The 12,771-nt window shown below is 58.2% G+C and overlaps 1 protein-coding gene across 1 annotated transcript in view; it reads left to right on the top strand.

Moving 5' to 3' along the window:
• Nucleotides 1–12,771, top strand: part of SCARA5 (scavenger receptor class A member 5) — a 114,677-nt gene that overhangs the window by 47,602 nt on the left and 54,304 nt on the right. The window contains exon 4 of the mRNA XM_075925959.1: nucleotides 6,709–7,383. Coding sequence (XP_075782074.1) covers nucleotides 6,709–7,383 — 675 coding nt within the window. The remainder of the gene's footprint in view (nucleotides 1–6,708; nucleotides 7,384–12,771) is intronic.

Raw genomic sequence — 12,771 nt, forward strand, 5'->3', positions numbered from 1 at the left:
CCCCCACACATGCACACGCACACGCACACGCACACGCACTTCCGTTGCTAAGTATTGTCTAAAACCCATCCATCATATTGCAGACAATATCCTAGTCAATAAATCCCTTCCCCTATTAACCTTCCAAATGTTTGTGAGTTTCACCCAGGGTGTTGGCCGGGGGTGGCTCCAAGCCAGAACCCTGGAAATCCATCTGTGTGTGTGTGTCTGTGTGTGTACACACAAACATAGCCTCTCTATGGCTAGGCCCCACTCTGTAATTTGAACCAAATGTCCTCATTTCGTTTTGCTTCCTTTTTATAAACACGCGGGCGAGTTGCTAAGCAGTTCCCAGGCCCCGTGGCTCCCGGCCAGGCGAATCCCAGGGAAAGGTTGGATGTTTGTACGGGGGAGGTTTGGTTTGGATCCCTCCCGCGCCAGGCACGAGAAATAGAATTGGAGAGCAAGGCACAAAATCCCGAGCCTGGGTCTAGAGCAAGGGGTCGACCCCCTTCCTGCCCGACTCGCGCCCAGGCTCCGGAATCACCAGCTTCCCTGCTTCCGCTGCTCCTGCCGTGCAGCACCGCCCCTGTGGAGGCAGGCAGGGCCCGCTCTCAGAGGGCAGAGCACTGCTCTTCTCCCCGGCTTCCGCGGGAGCCTTGGGTAACATGTGCCCAGGCCTGCCCACAGGGGTGAGCAAAGGGGGCAGGTGCCCCAGGGCCTGGCAATTCAGGGGCTCCTGCTACTCAACGGGCCCTTTAAATCTCTGCCAGAGCACTGCATGGCTGTGAGGGCTGGGGAGGGGGCACGCCGCAGTCCGGCAGGTCTGGCTGCCCCACCCTGCCCCTTCCACACCAAGCCCTGCCCTTCCACACCAAGTCCCGCTCTTCCACACAAAGCTCCACCCCCTCCACACAAAGCTCCACCCCTTCCACACCAAGCCCCACCCCTTCCACACCAAGCCCTGCCTCTTCTACACCGAGTCCCGCTCTTCCACACAAAGCTCCACCCCCTCCACACAAAGCCCCACCCCTTAAAATTGTGAAGCATGTAGAAGAACATAATTTGTTGGACAAAAGTCGACATGGTTTCTGTAAAGGGAAATCCTGTCTTACTAATCTATTAGAGTATGTCTACACTGCCACCCTAGTTCGAACTAGGGTGGTTAATGTAGGCAACCAGAGTTGCAAATGAAGCCCGGGATTTGAATTTCCCGGGCTTCATTTGCATGTTGCCGGGCACCGCCATTTTTAAATGTCCGCTAGTTCGGACTCCGTGCCCCGCGGCTACCCGCGGCACGGACTAGGTAGTTCGGATTAGGCTTCCTATTCCGAACTACCTGTACTCCTCGTTCCTAGGAATTATTAGGAAAGGGATAGAAAATAAGACCCAGAATATCTTACTGCCCCTGTATAAAACTATGGTACGCCCACATCTTGAATACTGTGTACAGATGTGGTCTCCTCACCTCAAAAAAGATATTTTGGCCTTGGAAAGGGTTCAGAAAAGGGCAACTAAAATGATTAGGGGTTTGGAACGGGTCCCATATGAGGAGAGGTTAAAGCGACTGGGACTTTTCAGTTTAGAAAAGAGGAGACTGAGGGGGGATATGATAGAGGTCTATAAAATCATGAGTGGTGTGGAGAGGGCGGATAAAGAAAAGTTATTTATTAGTTCCCTAAATAGAAGAACTAGAGGACACCAAATGAAATTAATGGGTAGCAGGTTTAAAACTAATAAAATAAAGTTCTTCTTCACACAGCATGTAGTCAACCTGTGGAACTCCTTGCCAGAGGAGGCTGTGAAGGCTAGGACTATAAGGGTATGTCTACACTACCACCGTAGTTCGAACTAGGGTGGTTAGTGTAGGCATTCCTCCTCGTGGAATGAGGTGTACCGGTAGTTCGGAATAGGAAGCCTAATCCGAACTACCTAGTCCGTGCCGCGGGTAGCCGCGGGGCACGGAGTCCGAACTAGCGGACATTTAAAAATGGCGGCGCCCGGCAACATGCAAATGAAGCCCGGGAAATTCAAATCTCGGGCTTCATTTGCAACTCCGGTTGCCTACATTACTACCCTAGTTCGAACTAGGGTGGTAGTGTAGACATACCCTAACCGAGTTTAAAGAGAAGCTAGATAATTTCATGGAGGTTAGGTCCATAAAAGGCTATTAGCCAGGGGATAAAATGGTGTCCTTGGCCTCTGTTTGTCAGAGGCTGGAGAGAGATGGCAGGAGACAAATCGCTTGATCATTGTCTTCGGTCCACCCTCTCTGGGGTACCTGGTGCTGGCCACTGTCGGCAGACAGGCTACTGGGCTAGAAGGACCTTTGGTCTGACCCAGTACAGCCGTTCTTATGTTCTTATGTAAGTCCCACCCCCTCCACACAAAGCTCCGCCCCTTCCGCACCAAGCCCCGCCCTTTCCACACCAAGCCCCTCCCCTTCCGCACCAAGCCCTGCCTTTTCTACACCGAGTCCCGCTCTTCCACACAAAGCCCCACCCCCTCCACACAAAGCTCCGCCTCTTCCACACCAAGTCCCGCCTCTTCCACACCAAGCCCCACCCCCTCTACACTAAGCTCTGCCCCTTCCACACCAAGCCCCTCCCCTTCCACACAAAGCGCTGCCCTTCCACGCCGAGCCCTGCTCTTTCACCAAGCCCTGCCCCTTCCACACTTAGCCCCGCCCCTTCAGGGAGCATGGTGTGGGTTCCCCACGCCCCCACCCACAGAGGCTTCACGTGCCTGCTTAGCACATGCAGCCCGGTTCCCACGCTGTCTTCTGGACTCTGAGACTTTCAAGCCAGAAGGGACCCTCATGATCGCGAAGTCCGGCCTCCTGCTTGTCATGGCCCCCGAACCTCACCCGCCCACGTCTGTGCGAGGCCCCGAGCGCTGGCTGAGTTACTGACGCCCTCCAATCTTGATGGCAAGACTTGGAGTTGCAGAGACTCCGCCGCCGACACGAGTTCAAACCTGCAAGTGACCTGGCCCCCGCCCTGCAGGGGAAGGCAACTTTCCCCCTCAGACTCCGCCATTCGGACCGGGGCAAAAAAGTCCCTCCTGACCCCTAGACTGTGTCCCCTGCCCTCTGCCCCGCCCCGCAGCCCATCTCCCTGGCAGCTCACTCTCACTTCACACCCGCACGCCGAGCCATTTTGTTCCCCCTTTACTCTGCAGCCGGTCGGAGACACGTGTACGCTCTTGGCTCCCTGTCGTGGGATCTCCCCCTCAAAATACGGCCCCTGGGCAGGCAGGATCCAGCGCGGGCTCACAGAGCTGGAAAGAAGAGCCTGCCTCTCCTCCGGGGGCCCTGCCCTGGGAGAGCCCGCGATGGCGGCGCAGAACGGCTCCTTTCGCTGGTTTTCTGTTTCAGGCCATCAGGCCATCTTAGAACCCCAGGGCTGGCAGAGGCCTCAGGAGCCATCGAGTCCAGCCCCCTGCCCAGAGCAGGACCAACCCAACTCAATCAACCCAGCCAGGGATTTGTCCAGCCGGGACTTACACACCTCTAGGGATGGAGATTCCACCCTTCCCTAGGGAACCCGGCCCAGCGCTTCCCCACCCGCCTAGGGAAATGGTTTGTGCTAATCTCCAACCTAGACCTCCCCCTCTGCAACGTGAGACCGTTGCTCCTCGTTCTGCCACCCATCACCCCTGAGAACAGCCTCTCGCCAGCCTCTTTGCAATCCCCTCTGATGGCTCAACCCCCACCCCAGGCTTTACGAAATGGACTGATGGACATTTACAGGGCTTGACAAACGGCGGCGAAAGCCGCTCGCCAGCCCCGCACTGCGCAGGCTCAAGAGCCATCTACTCGCCACGGGCAAGTAGATTCTATAGTTTGTCGAGCCCTGGACGTTTATGTCCATTGCTCAAAGGTGTGTTGAGCAAATTACTTCCTGTCCCCTGTCAATCTCCATGTCGCAACCCGCTGGCTCTGTTTAACTTGTGTCGGTGCGTGTGTCATTCTTGTGTGTGCAATTAGACAGCTGGGGGTGTATCCAGACGACAGGGTTTTTTCGGAAAAAAGTGGCCCACCAAGGGCTAACCCTGGCCAGCTGCTTCAGGCTTATTGCCCGCCCCGGTGCAGATGCCAGCTGCCACCCTCAGGGACGATGGTACCACTCCAAGATGCTCCCGAGCGGAGCAGCTCTGAGCATGTGGTGCGAGGCAGAGTCCTGGGGCAGCTGCAGGCATTAGAGCAGCCCTGGACTGCTCCGACTTACACGCATTTGGACCCCTGGCGCATCCCACCTTGGGCGCCAGAGGGCTCGGCTGCTGTAAATCTGGCCCAAGCGGTGTTTCGCTGGGTGAGGTCAGGGCATCTCTGACTTTGACTACACATGCCTGGCACTTGTATGGGACTGAACTGGCGTTTAATAGGCAGCAGGTTTAAAACAAATCAAAGGAAGTTTTTCTTCACAGAGAACTGTGGAACTCCTCGCCAGAGGATGTGGTGAAGCCTAGAACTTTAACAGGGTTCAAAAAAGAGTTAGATAGATTCATGGAGGTTAGGTCCATCAAGTGCTGAGAGCCAGGGTGGGTAGGAATGGTGTCCCTAGCCTCTGTTTGTCTGGAGGTGGATGACAGGGGAGGAATACCTGTTGTGTTCCCTCCCTCTGGGGCTCCTGGCATTGGCTATTGTGGGCAGACAGGACTGGGCTGGATGGACCCTTGGTCTGACCCCGTCTGGCTGTTCTTATGTTCTTGTGTTAAGTTCTCCCGCTGCAGAAGAAAGAGGCCTCACCTCTCGATCCTTCTCCTCTTGCAGCCAGTGAGCTGCCGCCAGGATGCGAGAGGCCTGCAGGGGAAAGCCAAGGACTCGCCCCAGAAGGGCTGGATTGAAACCCTCACATCCCAAGTGGGCGCGTTCACCTTGACAGCTCTTCTGCTTCCGGTGGCAAGGGGTGGCTGCTCCCGGGGCGCCCCACACTCCGCTCCCCGGGCCTCGGAGCCAGCTGCTGGTGTCGATCACAGAGCGCAGCTCTCAGTCCCGGTCCCGGTTTCCTGGCCGGCCAGGGAACCCGACTGTGCGGCAATTAAAGGCCAAAAACAAAGGGCCAGGCCGGGCCGTTTATAGCGCCGTTGGGGGAGAGGAAACGGTGGGTTTAGAGCCAGAAGGTTCAATGCAGGAAAACTAAATCCAGATCCAGCTGTGCTCTGCCGCCCAAAAGCATCCACACCCTCCCCATTCCCCCGCCCCCCGCTGTCTGGCAAGGCTGGCTGCCAGGCACATGCAGCATGGAGCCTTGCCCCAAGCCCGGGGCGGTTCCAGGCTCTCAGCTGAGACCTACAGCGACGTGTGGGTCGCCAGCCAGACGCCAGGGCATTCCCAGGCAAGTCCCATATGGCCGAAGGAGATCACGTGCATTTCCCACCCAGTCCCCCCTCATCCCGATCGTCAACCCTCGGGGGTCTAGGGAAGAGGGACTGTGGCCGATGGGGGTAGGTCTGTGCTCAGATGGGAGGGAGTAGGGTTAGGCACAGATGAGAGGGGGTAGATCTAGGCATGGGTGGGAGGGCACAGGTGGGAGGGGGTAGGCACAGGTGGGAGGGGGTAGGTCCAGGCACAGATGGGAGGGGTAGGTCCAGGCACAGGTGGGAGGGGGTAGGTCCAGGCACAGGTGGGAGGGGGTAGGTCCAGACACAGGTGGGAGAGGGTAGGTCCAGGCACAGGTGGGAGGGGGTAGGTCCAGGCACAGGTGGGAGGGGTAGGTCCAGGCACAGGTGGGAGAGGGTAGTCACAGGTGGGAGGGGGTAGGTCCAGACACAGGTGGGAGGGGGTAGGTTTAGGCACAGGTGGGAGGGGGTAGGTCCAGGCACAGGTGGGAGGGGGTAGGTCCAGGCACAGGTGGGAGGGGTAGGTCCAGGCACAGGTGGGAGGGGTAGGTCCAGGCACAGGTGGGAGGGGTAGGTCCAGGCGCTGAGGGTCCCCTGCACACTCCTAGATCCGGGTGGATTTGCAGCAGGGAGGTGAGGAAGAGCCGTGTTGGGGGCCCCTGTGTCCTGGGGCCTGGCAGACCAGTGGGCATATTGCGGAGCGGCCGCTGCCTGGTACTTTGTGTTCCCAGCCCAGCGGGTTTTTCTCACGCCCCAGCTGGAGGAAATTGCTGCTGCCGCGACCCAGCAGGATTGTGTCTTTTGCCCAGAGTGCGGGCTCGGGGGAAGGGGGAGGAATGGCAGGTCTGGGGTGCAGGAGGGGGCTCTGCATTGGGGGGCTCAGGGCTGGGGCAGGGAGCGGTGCTTGTGGTTGGGCAGGGGCTCACTTCCAGCGGGTCCCGTGCAGTGGGGCGGGGGGGAGGGGGGGCAAGGCAGCTTCCTGCCTCTCCTGGCCCCACGGACCAGGCTGCAGGTCCGGCTCCCGGAGGAGGCATACAAGCAGCCTGCCTGCAGGCCCAGACCCGCCCCTCAGCTCCCATTGGCTGGAAATTAGCCAATGGGAGTGTGGAGCCAGTGCTCAGGGCGGGGACAGCGCATGGAACCCCAGGGGCCCCCCACCTAGGAGCCGGCCACTTCCAGGATGTGGTCCCGGGGGGGCAGGAATCTGCCTTAGCCCCCCCCAACTTGTCATGGGTTCCCCCGCAGCCAGGTGCCTCGGGGCTGGCCAGTGTGCGACCCACAGCTCCTGCCCCCAGGGGACGGGGCTGCCATTCCCAGCAGCTGGCCGCGTGCCCCCCTCCGACGCCCGGCCCGCTCTGACGCCCGGCTCCTCTCTCTCTCCTGCAGTGTCCAGGCCGCAGAGCTCCCCCGAGGACCTCAAGGCGCTGACGGGGCACGTGAACCGCCTGAACGAGAGCCTCCGGGACGTGCAACTCAAGCTGCTGCAGCTGCCGCTCAAGGGGGAGGTGCTGGAGCACGTCTGGCGGCTCCAGGACCTGCTGCAGAACCACTCGGACTCCCTCTTCCTGATGACGGGCTCCCTGCAGAAGCTGGAGGGCTTCCTGTGGAGCCTGCAGGCCCAGGCCGGCCAGACGGACAAGGCCGTGGCCGGCCTGCGGGACAGCTTGACCCAGCAGGGCGACGTGGCCCAGATGGAGACGTACAGGCTCTCGGTGGAGGGCAACAGCAGCCGGCTGCTTCTGGAGCACCACAGCAGCCTCCTGGCGCACCTGGCCACCCGAGTGGAAAGCCTGGGCGAGCAACTGAGCGAGGTGGGCGGGGCGGTGGGCACCCTCAACCGGACCTTCTCCTACGACGTGGGCGTCCACCACGCCCGCCTCCAGGACCTGCAGGTGCGCATCAGCAACGCCACGGAGGACGCCCGGCAGATGCGGCAGATCCACATCGCCATGGAGCGGCAGCTGAAGCACGAGCTGGCCATCCTCAACAACGTGACCGAGGACCTGCGGCTGAAGGACTGGGAGCACGCCATCGCCCTGCGCAACCTCTCCGTGATCCGGGGTAAGGGCGCGCCCCCCACGCCCCCGGCACCACAGGGAGGGAGCAACCTCCGGCCCCTGCCAGCTGGCGGGGCAACGTCTTTCGCTCAGCGGGCGGAGACGTTCCCCCGCAACGGCCTCGTTAGCCAATTAGCAGAGCATGTTTGGCCATGTCCAGACTGCAGCCTTCTTTCGGAAGAAGCTTTTCCGGAAGAGATCATCCGGAAAAAACTTCTTCTCGAAGAGAACATCCACACTGCCATAGTGCCACGGAAAAATGATCTGCTTTTTCAACAGCGTCCGCACTGAATGGATGCTCGCTCACAGGTTCGGTTCTAGGGCCGGTTTTGTTCAATATCTTTATGAATGATCTGGATGAGGGGATGGGTTGCACCCTCAGCAAGTCTGCAGATGACACTAAGCTAGAGGGAGAGGTAGATACGTTGAGGGCAGAGATAGGGTCCAGAGTGACCTAGACAAATTGGAGGATTGGGCCACAAGAAATCTCATGAGGTTCAACAAGGACAAGTGCAGAGTCCTGCACTTGGGACGGAAGAATCCCAAGCATTGGTACAGGCTGGGGACCAATCCGTTAAGTAGCAGTTCTGCAGAAAAGGACCTGGGGGTTACAGTGGATGAGAAGCTGGAGATGAGTCAACAGGGCGTCCTTGTAGCCAAGAAGGCTAATGGCATTTAGGTTGCATTAGGAGGAGCATTGCCAGCAGATACAGAGATGTCATCATTCCCCTTTATTCGGCTCTGGTGAGGCCGCATCTGGAATATTGTGTCCAGTTCTGGGCCCCTGACTACAAAAAGGATGTGGACGCATTGGAGAGGGTCCAGTGGAGGGCAACCAATATGATGAGGGGGCTGGAGCATATGACTTATGAGGAGAGCCTGAGGGACTTGGGTCTGTTTAGTCTGCAGAAGCGAAGAGTGAGGGGGGATTTGAGAGCAGCCTGCAACTTCCTGAAGGGAGGTTCCAAAGAGGATGGAGAGAGGCTGTTCTCAGTAGTGACAGATGGCAGAACAGGGAGCGATGGTCTCAAGTTGTGGTGGGAGAGGTCCAGGTTGGATATTAGGAAATACTATTTCACTAGGAGGGTGGGGAAGCACTGGGATGGGTTCCCTAGGGAAGTAGTGGAGTCTCCATCCCAAGAAATTTTTAAGTCTCGGCTTGACAAAACCCTGGCTGAGTTGACTTAATTGGAATTGGTCCTGCCTTGGGCAAGGGGCTGGACTCGATGACCTTCTGAGGTCTCTTCCAGCTCTGTGGTTCTATGATTCTATGATTTTAGTTGTGATTGCGATGGACGGAGCGGCCACCGGGGCACCTGTGCTTTTTCCTCTTTCCTCTTCTTGCGAAAGAACTCCCTCTTCCCCATCCACACGCCTTTTCCAAAAGAGCTCTTTCACAAAAAGGCTTCTTCCTCGTAGCTGTCGGAAAAACCCTTCTGTTTTTCCGACATTCTGTGGAAAGAACACAATTGCAGTGTGGACTTAAGTGTCGTTTTTCTGGAAATTTTCCGTGGCCTCTATGGTTCTTCGCAAGGATGTTTGGTCTCCGTGGTCCGTGTCTGCGCCACCCTAATAATGTGACGTGTCCACTCCTCGTGGGCTGCCATTTACCGCAGGCCCGGTGTCCTAGACGGCGGTTGGCTAGCTCAGCCTCCTTCAGGGGTACATCTGGGCATGTCTCTCTCCTGAAATAGCCCGTGTGTGTGGTGGTGACCTGCCAGGAGTTTAGGCAGACTTGCTTTTGCGTACGCCGGCAAATGCTTCTAGACGGCTGACGATATCGGTCTGAAATTCCTTATCCCCATTCCCTGCCTCGCCTCCCCCTTTACGACGTCCTTGTGCCTGCAGAGGCATGGGCAGGTGTGCATGCGCCCTCTACTGGATGAAGTCAGAACTGCCCACCCCTGTGTCAAAGACCCTGTGCAGCTGGCGAGAATAGGAGATTTCCCTTTGGGTGACTGTTGGAGCAGGAGGCTTTGCATTCTACCCCTGCTGAGGGGTCCCTTTGTGGGCAGCCTAGCAGTCAAGGACTCATTCCAGCGCTTTGGGGCATCCCTCCTGCCCCCCTCCAAGGGCCTCCATCTGCCCTCGTCCTGTCCACTGTCTTCTTTTAGCCCCACCACAATAGGGGGGCACCAGAGTGTGGTCTAAAGACCAACTCCTGCCTTGGGGAGGAGCAGACGGGGAGTGGGGTGCTTCCTTCCCCCCCCCCCCCCCCCCACATCTGAATCCTGTAATTTTCTGAGACCCTGTCCATTTCATCTCAGTTACTTGGATTCTCGCCCCCGGGGAGGGTCTGGACTAGAATGAAAGCAAGACGCTGGCTCTGAACACATGGAATCCGCCTTTAACCAAACCGTCCTGTCCCCCCGGCCCCTGTTCGCAGCATGGGGAGCTTGGGCGTGAGATCGCCGGGGGGAACCGGGGAGCGGAAGGGAGGTTGGGACCTGTGACAGGGTCTAGCATGAAAGGAGAAGCACACATCCGCTTCGAGGTGCCGCTGGGGAGAAGCCCAGACGTGTCTCTCCAGCCTCACGGAAGTCGGGCAGGGCCCGGGGTTCATTCCCAGCTCTCCTGTAATGCGAGGCCATGTGGAACTTTATGGAGCCGCTGCTGCACGAGGGACGTTGGAGCCAGCCACGCCGGAGCCGGCAGAGTGCAGAGAGAGAGAGAGAGAGAGAGAGCGCTTCAGCCGTGGGGACGGTTCTGAGCCTCCTCACTAGGTATTTCCTGGCTCCAGACCCGGTGTGGGGACCCCAGGGCGCAAAGAGACAGGCAGGCCGGATCAAATCTGGGTCCAGTGACCGGCTCTGTGACGGCTCCTTGTTTCGAGCTCCACAAGCCAACGGAGGGATTCCCACGCCTGGATCTAGTTTGTGAACCCCGGGACGAGATCCTGGGTTACGCAAACGACTGGTCCCCGGCAGCTTTGGCAGCCCAGACCCGGCTCCCCGGGGCTAGCGTGGGAGAACGGGAGCGAGACCCCGACCACAAACCAGAGCAGCGGGGAGGAGTCTCTGACTCACAGGGCTGGAACCGCAGAGAGAAAGGGGGTCTCCAGGCCAGGACTGAGGGGTGTCGGCCGAGCTGTGCCCACGGAGAATCTCCCCTCGCCGAGAACTTTGACGCAGCACAGAGCAAGCAGAGGTCCTGCCTTCCGAGCCGCTGTTTCTCCACCTCGCTGAAATGCTCATCATCCTCCCCTTTAATACCTGGCATAGCTCCGCCCTTCCCCTTCCCCTTTAATACCTGGCACAGCACCTCCCTTCCCCTTCCCCTTTAATACCTGGCACAGCACTTCCCTTCCCCTTCCCCCTTAATACTTGCACAACTCTGCCCTTCCCCTTCCCCTTTAATACTTGCATAGCTCCACCCTTCCCCTTTAATATCTGCATAGCTCGGCCCTTCCCCTTCCCCTTTAATACCTGGCATAGTTCCGCCCTTCCCCTTTAATACCTGCATAGCTCCGCCCTTCCCCTTTAATACCTGGCACAGCACCTCCCTTCCCCTTCCCCTTTAATACTTGCACAACTCCGCCCTTCCCCTTCCCCTCTAATACTTGCATAGCTCCGCCCTTCCCCTTTAATATCTGCATAGCCTGGCCCTTCCCCTTCCCCTTTAATATCTGGCATAGCTCCGCCCTTCCCCTTCCCCTTTAATATCTGGCATAGCTCCACCCTTCCCCTTTAATATCTGGCATAGCTCCGCCCCTCCTCTTGCCCTTTAATATTTACATAGCTCCACCTTTTCCCTTTAATATCTGCATAGCTTGGCCCTTCCCCTTTAATACCTGGCATAGCTCCGCCCTTCCCCTTTAATACCTGGCACAGCACCTCCCTTCCCCTTCCCCTTTAATACTTGCACAACTCCGCCCTTCCCCTTCCCCTTTAATACTTGCATAGCTCCGCCCTTCCCCTTTAATATCTGCATAGCTCGGCCCTTCCCCTTCCCCTTCCCCTTTAATATCTGGCATAGTTCCGCCCTTCCTCTTCCTCTTTATTACTTACATAGCTCCGCCCTTCCCCTTTAATACCTGGCACAGCACCTCCCTTCCCCTTCCCCTTTAATACTTGCACAACTCCGCCCTTCCCCTTCCCCTTTAATACTTGCATAGCTCTGCCCTTCCCCTTTAATATCTGCATAGCCTGGCCCTTCCCCTTCCCCTTTAATATCTGGCATAGCTCCGCCCTTCCTCTTCCCCTTTAATACTTACATAGCTCCGCCCTTCCCCTTTAATACCTGCATAGCTCCGCCCTTCCCCTTCCCCTCTAATACTTGCATAGCTCCGCCCTTCCCCTTTAATATCTGCATAGCCTGGCCCTTCCCCTTCCCCTTTAATATCTGGCATAGCTCCGCCCTTCCTCTTCCCCTTTAATACTTACATAGCTCCGCCCTTCCCCTTTAATACCTGCATAGCTCCGCCCTTCCCCTTCCCCTTTAATATCTGGCATAGCTCCACCCTTCCCCTTTAATATCTGGCATAGCTCCGCCCCTCCTCTTGCCCTTTAATATTTACAGAGCTCCACCCTTCCCCTTTAATATCTGCATAGCTTGGCCCTTCCCCTTTAATACCTGGCATAGCTCCGCCCATCCCCTTTAATACCTAGCATAGCTCTGCCTTTCCTCTTCCCCTTTAATACCTGGCACAGCTCTGCCCTTCCTCTTCCCCTTTAATACTGGCATAGCTCCGCCCTTCCCCTTTAATATCTGCATAGCTCTGCCCTTCCCCTTCCCCTTCCCCTTCCCCTTCCCCTTCAATACCCTGCTCCCAGGTAGCACTGCCCCCCCCCCCCCCCCAGGAAGCGCTACTCCCAGGGCAGCCTGTGTGGGCAGAGACTGCCCCAGGCTGCTCCACCTCGGGCAGAGGGAAGCTGCTGCCAGCGCCCAGGGTTTGCGGGGACTGAGGTGCTGGGGGTGGGGAGGTGCAACAGAGGGTTGGGGAAACAGGGGGCTCTGCGGGACAAAAGAGAGGGGTGGGGGGGGAGAAGAGATGCAGGGTGCCCCAGCCCCAGGCACAGCCACCCCAGAGCCTGACTCCAGCTATGGGCCTCTGCCACGCGGTTGGGCCCTGGCCACGGCTCCAGCCCTGGGGAAGAGCTAGAGCTGGTCCCCTGAGCGGCCCCCCGTCATCATGTAACCTTCCCCCCACACACACCGCCTCAGCCGGCCCCAGCCTGGAGCAGCCACCTGCCGGACCACGCACCTTCCTGCCGCACAGCTCTGCAACGGAGCTGGGCAGGCAGAGCCTGTTTTGTGCGCGGCTGTGCGGGCGCGCTCCTCACAGGGATTCCCACGCCGGAGAACGTCCCCGAGTTATTTCCTGCTTGAAGTAGAGCGGATCTCTCAGAAACAATGTTCCGTCTTCATGGGTTAGTGATGCAGACTCCACTGT

This window comes from Pelodiscus sinensis, chromosome 3, assembly GCF_049634645.1.
Source record: "Pelodiscus sinensis isolate JC-2024 chromosome 3, ASM4963464v1, whole genome shotgun sequence".
In the NCBI taxonomy this organism is placed as follows: Eukaryota; Metazoa; Chordata; order Testudines; family Trionychidae; genus Pelodiscus; species Pelodiscus sinensis.